This window comes from Gossypium hirsutum, chromosome A11, assembly GCF_007990345.1.
Source record: "Gossypium hirsutum isolate 1008001.06 chromosome A11, Gossypium_hirsutum_v2.1, whole genome shotgun sequence".
Classification (NCBI taxonomy): domain Eukaryota; kingdom Viridiplantae; phylum Streptophyta; class Magnoliopsida; order Malvales; family Malvaceae; genus Gossypium; species Gossypium hirsutum.
Genome location: NC_053434.1, coordinates 1208818 through 1223525, shown reverse-complemented (window position 1 = coordinate 1223525; position 14708 = coordinate 1208818). Strand labels below are relative to the sequence as shown.

The window sequence follows — 14708 nt, the reverse complement described above, 5'->3', positions numbered from 1 at the left end:
TAAATTATTATATAAAATTTGAAGGTATACATTAAATATTTAAGGGAGTTAATATTACAAGTCAATTCAATACTAATTTAATTATATAATGACCAAAATACCTTTAATTTACAAAATAAATTACATTATTTTCATATCATTTTTACTATTTTATATCATATAATAACAAAATACACATATAATTATATTTCAACTCATGCCACTTTAAATTTTTAATATTATTATTTTACCTTTTCAAAGTCTCATCTATTATTTATATAAATTTTTAACCTTTTCAAAGTCTCATCTATTATTTATATAAATTTTTAATATATACATTTGTTATATAATTTTATTTTAATTATATTATTACTATTCATAATTTTAAATTATATATTTTTGGGGTAATGATTTTTAATGTCCCTTCACTTTTGCTTTTCCTTTGACTTTATGAAATTGTCAAAAGTGGGGCCCAAAGCTAAGGCAAATGTGGCAGTGGCACTTGTAAGGACGATGCTTCCTATGCTTCCAATTTATGCTACACGCCCTGCCTTTGTTGATTTTTGTACTCGAAATCTAATTGGATATTGTGCTTCCATTAGCCAAAAGGTATGGCAATCATCACGCGCTCTTCTCGAGCGTGAAAATCACCAGTATTGTACACCAGTTGGTTATATTATCTTCCGCATGCCCTGCAGCTGGATTACAACAGTGTCATTTCAATTTTACGTATCTTAATTCGTATTTATTAACAATGAAGGATTTTTTTGAAAAAAATATTATGTATGAATTTTCATTTTATAAATAATGCGAAATAATTTTAATTACTTACAAGTAGATTATAAAATTTTATTTTAATTTAATAAAAAAGGTTTATTTTTGTTTTATTTGTACATATAAAATTTTTAAAAAAATATAATTATAATTATAAATTCTTTAAACTTTTAAAATATGTTTACAATTATAAATTCCTTCTACATTGGTAATAATTTTCATACCAATCGAGCTAATACTCAATAATGTATTGCATTATTTTCATATATTAATTAAACATGCTGTATTTTCTTTAAATTTTGATATATTAAATTACTAAATTTATCTCCAATGACATTAAATATCAAATGAATTTCATTAAAGTTCTTTTTATTAATATTTTTCTTGTTATGAACCTTTTTGAATTTCTCTCAATATAATACATTACATACACGGAAAGTCAGTCATACTAATGCCAAAAAATTTTCAATTAATTCTATTTTTTATTTTCCGAAATAAATAGTTCGGTAAAGAAAGAATTTATGCATGATACCACCAATTGAAGGAGATACACATTTTAACGCATGAACTTGAGAGAAAGTAGAACAAAACATTTTATTGTGTACCCACTAAACATTAAATACAACAAAAATAAATTAATTTAAGTAAATTATGTTTAAAATATCTTGGTAAACATATAAAATTTCTAATAAAAATAGTACTGTTATTAAACTTTTATAGTTTTTTTTGGAGTTATATTAATTAACTGAATTAGATATTCTCAATTTATGGATTTTATTTTAAGATGATGTCTAAATTTTTAAAATATTTTAATTACATTTTTAAATTGTAGATGTTATTTTAATCATAGCATTTTTTTATTAAATTTTTTAAATAATATGTCAAATTTTATATAGTTAAATTTAAAGAAAAATAGAACCCCATTGCATAATTTTTCAAAGTAAAAAATAAAAAATAAAGTAAAGTTGAAAAAAGGAAAGAATCAACGGATGAAAAAGCTTTTGTAAATGTTTCAAGAAATTTAAAACTAATATTTTAAAAAAAATGTGTTTTTACAAAATTTATTTTTTCTTAATTAGTTTATTTTAAATTATATCACATATTTAACAGTTAAATTAATAACTTTAGTAAAAAATGACCTAATTAATATAACGTCAATAGTTTAGAGTATTGGTGCTCATGAACCGAGTTCTGGCCAGGCCTAAGCATGATATTAACATACTTCATGCTTGCCCAAGTCTGGCCTGACCCAAATTATGGGCCTAAAATTTTGCTTAAATTCACCCATATTTGTAAAAGACTAACCTAATTCTATTTTAGTCCCGCCCATATTATTTTTAAATTTTTTAAATATTTAATTTATATTATCTTAATATTTAATAATTTAATACAATTTTAAATTATTAAAACATTTTATATAGCCATCTTAACATTATTTTGATGTCTACATTAGAGTAGTGTTATATATTTAGTGTAAGTTTAATTTTTTAATGTGTTCTAAATAACATAACATGAAGTATTATAAATTTAAAAACGGGTCGGGCTAGTTGGGCTTGGGCCTTGAATATTCAAGCTCGAGCCCAACCTATGTTTTAAATTGGTCTAATTTTTTTGCCCAAACCCATTTTTCAAGCCTAATTTTTTTTACCCAAATCCTCCCAAATTTTAGGCCGGCCTTCGGTGCTGGGTGGGTAGCCTGACCCATGAATAGGTCTAGTTTGTAGATGTAATTAGAATGTTTTGAAGCTGAGGGGTCAATTTAAAATAAGGATTATAGTTTAAGGACGTTTAGTGAAATTAACTCTTTTTATAATTCAATAAGATTAAGATAAAATACACTTGTGCTCACCCAATTATTAGTGAATTTCTTTTTTTGGTCAACCAAATTATGAAAAGTTACAAAATAGTCACTTAATTATTAAACTTTTTTCTTTTTTTGTCACCAACTGTTAAATTAGTAACGGAAAGATAACAACTTTTAAAATTAGCATAATAGCAACTTTAACCATCGACATTTATATTTTATGTCAAATTAATCTTTATTCTAAAAAAAACTAACCCTTGACATCTACACATTGTGTAATTTGATATTTTTTGTAATTTTGCTTTTCTTTATGGCATTGAATGTTAGTTCTAAAAGAATGAGAAAAAATGAAATTTATTATATTGGGTTTCGGGGTGTTTCCATTTTTATATTTTTTTATCAAAATTAGCTGATAATATTTTTTAACTTTTTAGGTGAATGCATCATAAAGAAAAGCAAAACTACAAAAAAAATTAAATGATATGATGCGTAAATGTTAAGGGTTAATTTTTTTAAAATTAATATTAAATTGATATAATATAAAAATGTTGAATGTTAAAATTATTATTATGTCAATTTTAAAAGTTGCCATATTATTTTCCGGTTAACCATTCAATAGATGACAAAAAAAAATTGAAAAATCATTTTATATATATATATTTAATTAAGTCATTATAAAAAAACTCACCAAACTACATGTCGGACGGTAGAGAGCCACTCTCTAGTCGGTGGCGCGTGGAAAGTGAGAAATTTAGAAGGAGACGTGCACTATGGTAGAATCTAGAATCCACAGTCACGACCATATAGCTACCAATTGGAGTATTCCTTTTAGATGTGGGAAATGAGAATTCAATGCAAAAGCATTTGATTGGAACTTAAAAAGTAATAAAAATCGTGTGAACTTAGATTCAAAACCTTATTTTTCGTACGATAGATTTATTTCATTTAGACGACAGCATGTGATTCTTTTCCAAAAAATTGCGGACATCGTTATATTCACATATCTGTATTTTATTTAATTATAATTCCAAAATATACAAAATACTTTTCCCTCTAGATAATTCAACGTGAGTGTGCAATACAAACCAATTGACGTGTATAATTACATGCTCTCATTATTGGTCCATAGGCTACACAAATTAGTAGAGGTGACCCCTATTCATAGCTAGGCCTCCCTCACAACATGTGGTTGTGTATACGCCTGACGTTTTGGCATTTAACATGAATAAAATTATCATAGAGGTTTATATGTTAAGAGTTTGATTATATTTTATTTAACTTATTTAAAAAAAAGATAAAGTAATCCATATATATTAGATCAAAAAATTAACTAGTTATTCTGTTAAAAATTTAATCTATTTCTATTGTTAAAAAACTTATCATTATAAGGTACACGTAACAATTATTCTGACAGTTATGTCAATTTTTATAGTAGGATTAGATGTTTTAAAAGTAAGTTCACGTGACTCAAAAAGGTTCCTTGCTTTGAATTTAACTAATATGGGCAAAGATGATAACCCTTTTTGACTAAATTCTCTTGATTTATTACTCTCAATTGTGTTTTGATTTAGATTGATTGAGAAAAACCTATAAACATATTTTATAGAAATTTAATCTCATCTAAATTTAGGTGAGAATCATATATATACGTACACGAGAATACATAAATAACTTTTATTTTAAATTATAATTAATATTATTTTAATAATACTTTTATATTTTCATATTTTTTATATCATCTTTAAATAAAATATTTAAAAATTACAAGTTCAATTATTCAACACATGTTCAACAGCATTAAAATATAAATTTATTATCAATCACCAATATTAATTATTAAAAAATTAAAAATTTTAACATATATTTAATATTTTTTAATTTTTATTTAATAGCATAAAAACATTATCTTTAAATTATTTTTTAATTACAACAGTTTAAATGCAATTTATTTTAACAATTAATTAACTCATCTCTAATTAATTAATTAGCTAAATGAGCTAATTTAATTTTAACTAAATAACTAGTTAATCAAAATAAATTTAAATAAAAATTTACACATTTACATAAAATAAAATTCGAATTTAGAATCTTAAAAATTTTAAAATATCAATTTTGTCATTAAAGTTAAATTTTATGGACAATAATATTTTATATGTCTATATCCGACATTCAAAGTTATATCCAAATAACATAGTTATACCCAAATAAAATAAATCGCAAAAGAAAATGGATAGAAATGTTGTTGACGTGGGTTTGGCAGATGATTATAGAAAAGAAGATTGTGACAGTGACAAGAAAATTAATTGGAAGGAAAAATGGACACTAAAGAGAGAAGAGGGTAGTTTTTGAGCTTTATGGGTTTGGCAGAAGACTTTTAAATTGTCACTAAAAAAAAAAGCCAGCTAAAAGGTCATAATCTGTATGCAACTCATCCCCCCACTATCACCAGTTTTATATTTTATCCTTTTACTGCTCCCATAATACTTTTTTACGCAAAGGGATTATATTTATATGATAAAAGTATTACATTAAGAGTTTTATTGTATTTTATTTTTTTATTATTTAAAAATAAATAAATTAATTCATATATATTAAATTAAAAAGTAAAATAGTTATTCTGTTGAAAATTTTATTTATTTTTACTATTAAAATTTTATCTTTGTACGTTAGAACATTGTACACGTGATACTTAAAATTTGAATAAATTAATCATTGTATTTTTGGTCAAAAAGTAAATTAGTCAGCCTATTAAAAATTTTATTCATTTTTACTATTAAAAATTAGTCATTGTACGTCGAAATATAATACATGTGGCTCGCAACGTGTAACTATTTGGTCATTCTATCAGTTACACCAGTTTTTAACAGTGAAAATAGATAAAAATTTTAAAAGAAATGGTTAATTTACTTTTTTATCTAAAATTAATTTTTCTATTAATTTTTTAAGTAAAGAGAATAAAATACAATCGAACTTCTAATACAAAATCTCCATAATATTTTTTCTAATATGATATTTATATAAAAAACGTATTTAATTTAATTTTAAAAAAATATAAAAAGCTTAAAAATGAAATGAAATTATATCAAAATAGATATAAAATATTATTATCTGAAACTTGATTTTGACATATAGAGAGGAAAGGAGAAGAGGGGGGCACCCAAAAAACAAGGAGAAGCCAACAATTTCACCATGTCCACGTTGTTATCTTTTCTTTTTCTTCTTGATTATGATTACATAACTTTGTGACAAGTTGCTCGATGTCCTTTAACAGGTTGAGCACTATGTTTTTTTTTGTTTTTTCTTCTTTAAAAGTTTTTTCAAGTGGAAGTTTGAAAAGATGTAGTCACAAATTATATCAAGTTTCGAATTTAAAATTTATATGAATTAATTAAAATAAATTAGAATTATGTCTTGTATTAATTATTAATATAATGTTTCGAAATTGTATTTTTTTTAAATAGCAATTGTAATATATTATAATATAGAACACAATAATTAAAACTATCGATAACTCTTTCTCAACCTATAAATAAAAAAAATACGTTTCAATGCACTCAAACTTACATTCTCCTGCATTGACAACAATGTCCGTCCAATCTAGCTAAGACTCAATTGACCCAAAAAATAGGTTTTTAAGTGAATTATTATGTTTGAAATTGTTAAATACCGATCAATCTAGATATTATTAAGAATGAAATGATTCTGATTAAAGATATTCATATGTTGAATTGAATTATAGGTAGTTTTTTTTTTAAGAATTTAGCTAAAATAGATTATTTTATTGTTTAAAAATTTATTTAATTGATGAATTTTAAAAATTGAATGAAACATTTTTGGCCCTTGTTTGTGCTTTGACCATCATTAAATATAATGGGGGCTTATTTTTTTTACTAGAAATGGAATGGCATTATCACTTTGTGGTCACTATGCCTCTCGCATCATATAACCAAAACTTATCTCTCATACTCTGTCAGTACATAATTTTAAAAAATAAAGACCTATCCATGAAGTAATGATCAAACTTGTTTTATATTAAATGCATAATAATATTTTAATTTTCTATTTAATTTTTCATTTTTTAACATTTAAATTTATAATTTTTTTGTCAAATCACCCTAAGATAGATGAAAAATTAATATTTGTTAATTTTACTGATGCGACATATACGTGGATTAATACATAATAATATGGAAGCATTTAATTAATTTTTTATTTTAATTGTATTAAAAATAATTTTTTTATAAATTTTAATGTTTTTTAAGTTTTAAAAATAAATTTTATAATTTTTTAAAGGTTTTTAAATTTAAAAACTAAATAAATGCTGATGTGTCATCTACGTAACAATTCACGTGTATGCTATGTTAGCAAAGTTAAAAAATATAAATTTTTTTATTTATTTTGAGGTGATTTAATTAAAAACATAAATTTAAATGTTATAAAAAATTAAAATTTAAATAAATAGTTAAAATATTTTTTTATAAAATTAAAAGACTAAATAAATTATTATATTTAATTTAAATTATTGAAAATGTATATATACATTCTACATTATACGAGTCAAAAAAGTGAAGCAAATAAGTGGTAAAGCAGAGATTTTAGGTCCCGGGTTTGTGGGCTTTTTATTTTTATTTATTTTCCTATTTTTGGATGCTTGGGTGAAATATGTATAAATTTGGTTGGGATATCATAATTTCATAGTCAGTTTATCAAACATTTCGACAAATGCTAGTGTTGTTTCACCTGAACTAAATTGTTTGATTAGATTAGTTAGATAATGAATTGGTCGAAATATTTATTTAGAATATAGTATTAAATCGATTTGATAAAAAATAATACAAAATAATTAAATTTGATTTTTTAAAATATTTATTTTAATAATTTTTTAATCGAATCTGATAATGTGGCCATTTAACTATGGATACATTTGTAAAACATTGCTTTACCTTATAATTGCTTATTGGTTTACTTTGATGGGTTCATGAACCCATAATATGCTTCACTCTTTCTATAGTACAATAATGGTGTAGTTTTATGGAATTTCTAGTGAGGGGTGATATTTGTATGTAAAAAATATATAGAGGCATTTATATTAGTGGTTGTATTTGTATTTTATTTTTTTATTTCAGAAATAGATAAATTAGTTAATGTACATTAGATTAAAAAGTAAATTGATTTTTTTTTGTTAAAGAAAAACATTTATTTCTATTGTTAAAAATTAGTCACTATATGTCAATATGAAGTACCCTAGCACCCAATGAGTATTAATTGAGTTATTCCGTTAGTTACACTAATTTTTAGTAATAGAAATGGATGAAATATTTAATAGAAAGGATAAGATTACTCTTTGATCTAACATATATGGACTAATTTGCTAATTTCTTGAGTAAATAAAACAAAATATAATGACTTTCATGATATTTTTACCGATATTTATATGATTTTTAATGATTTTTGCATTTAATTTACTTTGTATAAAGTTTTTTTAATGAAGAAAAAGCGCAATCATTACATAGCAATTTGAGAAAAAAAAATTGTTTTAGGGTGTAAAAATGAATATATTTTTTGGGAGAATTGCAATTTTGCTATTAGAACAATAAATCTTGAGGCAGAAAACATGAAAACATTGTCAAATATATTTTTTTTAATAAAATTTTAAATTAGTTCTTATATTCCAATTTAGTTGATTTTACTCTTATATTTTTCGATTTTTAAAAATTTAATCTTAACACAAGTGATAACAGTTAAATATGTTAGGTCAAATTCTGCTATTACTCTATAATATGCATGTAAGTTGCAAAGTTAGTCCATGTACTCTAATTTGGTCATTTTAGTGCATACTTTTTAAATACATAAATTCCAATTCTAACTCAAACGTAATCTGTTAAATTTATTAACTAAAGTGATGTGGTTTTTTCTTTTTGTTAGTGTTATGTGAAAAATATCAAAGCTAACGTGACATGACATTCCACATATGATAAAATATTTGTTGCATAAGATGTTTGAAATAACAGAACTTAACTTGAGAGATTCAACGACAATAGTTTGGGTGAGGATTGGAATTTCAAAATTTGAAAAGTACATGAATTCACTGTTTTTAAAATTAGACCAGCTGGTTGGACCGAGACCATGATACCGATCTAGAATAAGATATTGAACCCATATGAGTATAATGTTCAATTTTGTGTTACTTTTAAAAGATTTTTCTTTTTTTGTATAACAATAATACGATCCCAAATTATGCTCCTGAAACATGAACACTCGATCAATAAATTACAACTTAAAATTCTTTATTACAACTTAAAGATTTTTTAAGAGGCTAATATGAAAACCACACATCAAAAGTTAACAGTTGAGATTAAAAAGCACATGTACACATGTGAAATCCAATTTTAATTGTTTGCAATTAAATCCATTTTAAGTAAATGGGTTCAAACTTGTTTTGGGCTTCCTCATGAAATATACTAGGATCTGTTTTCAGTTTCAATATCAGATTCATGTGTAGGTGCTTTTCTTGAATTTTATCACGCTTTCCTTCGATGTACCAATATTCCTATTTCGGCGGAGAATAATTCATTCTATTGAAATATGCTTAAAATACATTTAAATTTTTAATTTTTATTTTTAAGAATTTAAATTTTTTTATATTTTAGATTTGACATAATCATATAATAAAAAATGACATTGTAATTAACTTAAATTAATGAGATAATTGCATTAAATATCTGAAATTATGACCCTCATTCTATATTGCTATATAAACTTCAAATCATTATAACTACACCTCTAAACTTTTAATGTTATATTAATCAGGTCTTTTTGTTACTAAATTCGCTAATTTAACTGGTAAATGACACGTTAGATCTTTTGTGACATGATTTAAAATAATAAAAAAATTAAGAAACTAGGAATATTGAAAAAATAGATGTTTTAAAAATATTAGTTTCAAGGTTTTCAAAACATTTATAAATGTTTTATCATTCACTCCTTTTTTTTTCTTTCTAGCTTTACTTTATTTTTAGTTTTTACTTTTAAAAGTTATATCATAACGTTCTATTTATTTAATTTTTTCATTTAAAATTTAGCTATATAAGATTTGATATATCGTTACTTATTGAGATTTAGTTCGATTTACATGAGTATTATTGCCAGTATAGGAGGACGTGGTTTAAGTACGCTTTAGCGTGCTTTATCCTCCTATTTAAGGGTTAGAGAGAGATTATGAATAATTCTAGTCATTGTGTTAAAAAGAGCAAATATGATTAGAATTTATAATGAGATTGTTAAAAAAAAAGGTTAACATATCATTTAACAGTTAAATTAATGGTTTTAATATTAAAAAGACATAATTAATATAACATCAATAGTTTAAGAACGATTTTAAAATAAGGAACATAATTTGAGGGTGTTTGATGCAATTAACTCAAATTTGACCAATTTTAAAAAATTAGATTTTTATTTTTAAATATTAAAATAATAAAGAAAATAAAATTATAAAATAAATTCTAAATATACCGTACTTAAAAGATATTTTAACCTAATTTATCATACTTTATCATACATTGTCCAACATGCCCCCCTAAAGTTTATATTGAAAGTTGAAACTGATAGATGCTTAAAACAAGCCGTCCATTGCACAAAAGTGAAATTAAATATTTTCTTTTTCAGCCTAAACATTAAATGAGATATTTATTTCATGTAGAAGAAAAAAACAAAACGAAATTAAAAAAAAAAGAACACACGAGAGAAAACGAAAAACAATAATACAAAAAGTGAAGCAAAAAATATCTTACCACAAGAAAATGAAAAAGGAACGTAAAAAAAGTGGACAACTCAAGTAGGGTCCAGTGTTAAATATCTGCTTCATATCATATGGCTGTAGTTCTGACAACTCAGCACAAAACAGTTCATCTAAACCATACATGACCGGTACCTGTTATTCTTTTTCTAGCACGTGTCGTTTTGTGAAATACCTATCTGTCTCATTACTTCTCCCTTTAACCTTTTGACCGACCCTTTAGGTTCCCTCAACTAGGATTATAAATAGATTAATATTTAGAGGGTGATGTATAAATTTATTATAATATTGTTTAAGTAAAAAAAAAAGTTAGTGTTTGTTTCTTTTAATATTATTTTATTTCACAATAATTTATATAATATATATAATGTTGATACAAATATGAATGGCTACGGATAATTTGCTTGACAATTGATGTATATTTTATGTTTATATGATATTATTTTTATTAAAAAATAATATTTTGTTTTGTTTTAAAAATATAAATAATTAAATTTGGTTATTTTTAAAAAAATGACTGTCAAATTTAATTAAAAATATAAGAACTAAATTGATAAAAATATAAATACTGTGAGCCAAATTTATTATTATACTTTATTTGTGGTATTATAAATTTACAATTACATGTTTTGGATATAAAAACTGGAGATAGGAATGGAGCCATGAATTCGGTATTAAAAGTCAATTGAAACTAAGTTTAAATTGAATTGTTTGTAATAAATTTGTATGTCATCATATCTAAACAAATATAAATATATAAAAATTAATGTGCTTTAATACGAAATTAGTTATACTGTAATAAAATTTTTAAATTTTTAATTTAACTCGAATAATTTTATTTTATTCAACTCAACTCGAATTTTATTCGACTTGAATAAATTCAAAAAAAATTCAAATCAAGTTAATATGATAAATAAAACTAATCAACTAGATTAAATTAAAATCTTTTACTCAATTTAACTAAATGCTGACGACTACTAAATTTCTTTACTAATATAAACAAATTAAACAAATTAACAATTAACAACAATCAATTTAACTTCTAAGAAGAGTAACCTATTTGAATCTTAAAATAGTGTAAAATTTGCTTGTTTAACAAGGGAATGTAAATGTAAAATTAATTGTATTCACTAACTATTTTCGTATTCAATTATTTTCATTTGATGTTGGAACGTTTTAGAAAAAAAATGCCATTTAAATGTATTTTTCGTTGTAACTTCTATTACCTAATGTATTTTATTTAAGAACAAAAAAAAAAAGTTTTAAACTAAATTTGACTTGGACCAAACTTTTGTAGACGTGGCAGATTCTTATTCGCTAGTTCTAAATCTCAAATGAAAACCACGCAACATCCAATCCAAATTGTGAGCCCTTTATGTACAAACTCAGCCCCCCTTCGAACGCTATTTTGGTTCTTTCAAAGCTTACCCCCGAAAAAAAAATCTCCCAAAAAATCTTACATTGTATAAAAAAAGAGTCCGAACCCGGTTGCGTGATTTTACCTGGATCCGACTGTAATGGCGTTACCTGGACTGGGGCCGTTTTCCACGGCGGAAACGGCGGCGTCCACGGTTTCATCTTCCGAGGATCCGAATAAGAAAATCCGAAAGCCCTACACTATAAGCAAGTCTAGAGAGAGCTGGACTGAACCTGAACACGACAAGTTCCTCGAAGCTCTTCAACTGTAACAAGCGTTTTTTTTTAATCTCTATATTCTACGAATTTGCTTTGCTTCCATTTCTAATTAGGGTTTTTGATGACTATTTTTAGGAATTATGTCTTTTATTTTTTTGGCAACTCAGTTTCAAGGTTTTTGAATTGAGTTTGATGTTTAAGATCGTAATTCATATTTCACTAGTAACTAACTGAAACTGCTAGATTGCTTATGTTAAGTTTGTGTATTTTCCTTCCTATACTCAGTTAGCTGTAGACTTCATATCTAAACACTGTTTGTATATTTGAATACACTGAGAGATTTTAAATAGCGGCTACGACTCGATGTTACGGTCTCTCTCTATATGGATGTATGTATGGATGGATGGATGGATGTATGTGCGTGTGTGCGCGCGCGCGCGAGAGAGAGAGAGAGAGAGAGAAAGAGAACTCTGAACACTGTTCATATATTTGAAGACATTGAAAGATTTTAAACAGCAGCAACGACTCGATATTACGGTCTCTATATGTATGTGTGTGTGTATGTATATGAGAAGACCCTGAACACTGTTTGTATATTTGAAGACATTGAAAGATTTTAAATAGCCGCGACTCAATATTATGCTCTCTCTCTATATGTGCGTGCGTGTGTGATTATGTTTGCCAAAATGGTTTTCCTGGTCTCACTTTTTTTTGTTGTTTACATTTCTTTGGTTCTATTCAGATTTGACCGTGACTGGAAAAAGATTGAAGCTTATGTCGGGTCTAAGACTGTTATTCAGGTAAAACTAAAATGTACCTATATTTTTTCCTTAGCAAATTCTGGCTCTGTATTTTGAAAGGAAAGAGGCAGGAGGATTTAGGAGAGTAGGAGATTTTGTTGCTGTTGATCGTATTTTGGGTAATCTTTCCATTCGTATGTGTTGGTAAGAGTCTAGAAATCATGATGACGTAAAAGCCTCTGTTCTATCTATATTTGAGCTTGCTTTTAATGATTCGAAGTGAAGTGTGCCTTCTGTTTTTTTTCGTAGATTCGTAGCCATGCCCAGAAATACTTTCTAAAGGTTCAAAAGAGTGGAACGAGTGAACATTTACCTCCGCCTCGACCTAAAAGAAAAGCCGCTCATCCATATCCTCAGAAAGCCTCCAAAAATGGTGAGGATATTTGATCTCAAGTATGATCGTAAAATCACGGAACAGACTTCAGTTAATAACCTTGTCACTCTGTTTCACATTTAGCAGTTCTTGGGCAACCACAAGTATCTGAGCCTTTGCAGTCACCTGCTGCTTTACTCGACACTGGATATGTTCTTAGATCCAATCCCTCGTTGATGCTCGCGGACCCTGTTACTAGAGCTGCTGCTTCTCCCCAAACAAACAACGCACAAACCATCAGTTTTGCACAAGATAAAAAAGGTTTCTAACATTGAAATCAATTATGATATATAGCTTTGTTCCCTTTAGAGTTTTAAGATTTTGAAAATTTGTTGTATATTATTTTTGTAGGTCCTGGGATGGCCAATAACTCATGTAGTAGCACTGAAAGTACCCGAAAGACGACAGAAGTTGGGGATACAACTGATCAGGGAAATCATGGTCATGCATTGAGAGGTTTTATCTTAAATCTGCTCGAAATTTATAATCTTTTCTGCTAGCTAATATCCTCACACCCTTTAAACCAGTTTCTTGCTTGGTGCAGTTTTGCCCGATTTTGCTCAAGTATACAGTTTTATTGGCAGCGTCTTTGATCCAAACACTAAGGGTCATATGCAGAAACTTAAGAAGATGGATCCGATAGATGTTGAAACAGTACGCACATTTTACAATGACAATTTATAGGAACTTGTCTATCTTGCCTTGGACGTGATTACTTATATAATTTTTTTTCTCCTATTTAGGTTTTGTTGCTGATGAGAAACCTCTCCATCAATCTGACAAGTCCTGATTTCGAGGATCATGTGAGTTTCTGTTAGCTCTTTCTAATGGTTACTTCTTCCTTCCCGGTATATGTGATGCAATTCAACTGCTATTGCTAAAAGTAGATTTTTGTTAGTGGATGAATGCTGAGAAAATTTATGTTCGTAGATTTTGTTCGAATTGCAACATAAATCGGATCTAATCATCCATGTATTTGTTTTGTATATTTATAATATATTGTTCTGTGATGCAGAGAAGGTTGCTTTCTTCCTACGAGATTGACACCGAGACAAATAATATTAACAGTGGTGCCTGTGAAGCTGTTGATAACAACCAATCTAAACGAATCACTTAATATTGTAGGTGATGAGATTCTTTTCTAATTTCAGCTTGCGCATAATCTCTTTTATTCTTGTATAATTTATGCGTACTCTATTTTCATTCCAGGAAAAAAGGGCTAACATCAAATGAGTTCGGAACCACGATATTGCGTCAGTATATATACAGTGCTGGTCAGATCATTGGCCGCAAGGTTTTGGGCAGAACAAAAGTAGAAAAGTTGAAAAGAGTGTACAGTGCTTCCCTTATCTTTGTTTTGAAGTTGGTATCTATCTTGTACAGTGCTGGGTTCTTGGCTTCTTGCCTTGTGTATTCAAGTTTTGGTTGCAAATTTTTATTGTGATATTATGCCTATTTTCTTATATAAACACAGTATTCTCTATGCTGCTACTATGGAGGTAAATACAAATTTCAGTGTTTGTTTTTTTCCTATGTTGCTGCCGACAT

At 26.3% G+C, this 14708-nt stretch overlaps 1 protein-coding gene across 8 annotated transcripts; it reads left to right on the top strand.

Annotated features, from left to right (window-relative positions):
• The first annotated feature begins 11723 nt into the window (after positions 1-11723).
• Positions 11724-14686, top strand: LOC107922784 (protein REVEILLE 6). 8 transcript variants are annotated; one of them, XM_016852952.2, is made up of 9 exons: positions 11724-12036; positions 12730-12787; positions 13037-13160; positions 13248-13421; positions 13512-13616; positions 13705-13814; positions 13904-13963; positions 14176-14281; positions 14370-14686. In XM_016852952.2, the coding sequence occupies exons 1-8, from the start codon at positions 11870-11872 to the stop codon at positions 14275-14277; spliced, it is 900 nt and encodes a 299-aa protein (XP_016708441.2). In that variant the 5' UTR covers positions 11724-11869; the 3' UTR covers positions 14278-14281; positions 14370-14686. The 8 variants fall into 8 exon arrangements, 4 of the variants coding, with proteins under 4 accessions (XP_016708441.2, XP_016708442.2, XP_016708440.2 ...); XR_001691424.2 differs by having other exon boundaries at positions 11752-12036; positions 13245-13421; positions 14181-14281; XR_005904700.1 differs by having other exon boundaries at positions 11753-12036; positions 14181-14281.
• Positions 14687-14708: the final 22 nt, after the last annotated feature.

Excerpts from the sequence above, each read along its gene's own strand:
- LOC107922784 (XM_016852951.2), top strand. The coding sequence starts at position 11,870 with ATGGCGTTACCTGGACTGGGGCCGTTTTCCACGGCGGAAACGGCGGCG. Across the intron at positions 12,788-13,036 it reads GGTCTAAGACTGTTATTCAG|ATTCGTAGCCATGCCCAGAA; the intron begins GTAAAACTAAAA and ends TTTTTTTCGTAG. Across the intron at positions 13,422-13,511 it reads TTTTGCACAAGATAAAAAAG|GTCCTGGGATGGCCAATAAC; the intron begins GTTTCTAACATT and ends TTATTTTTGTAG.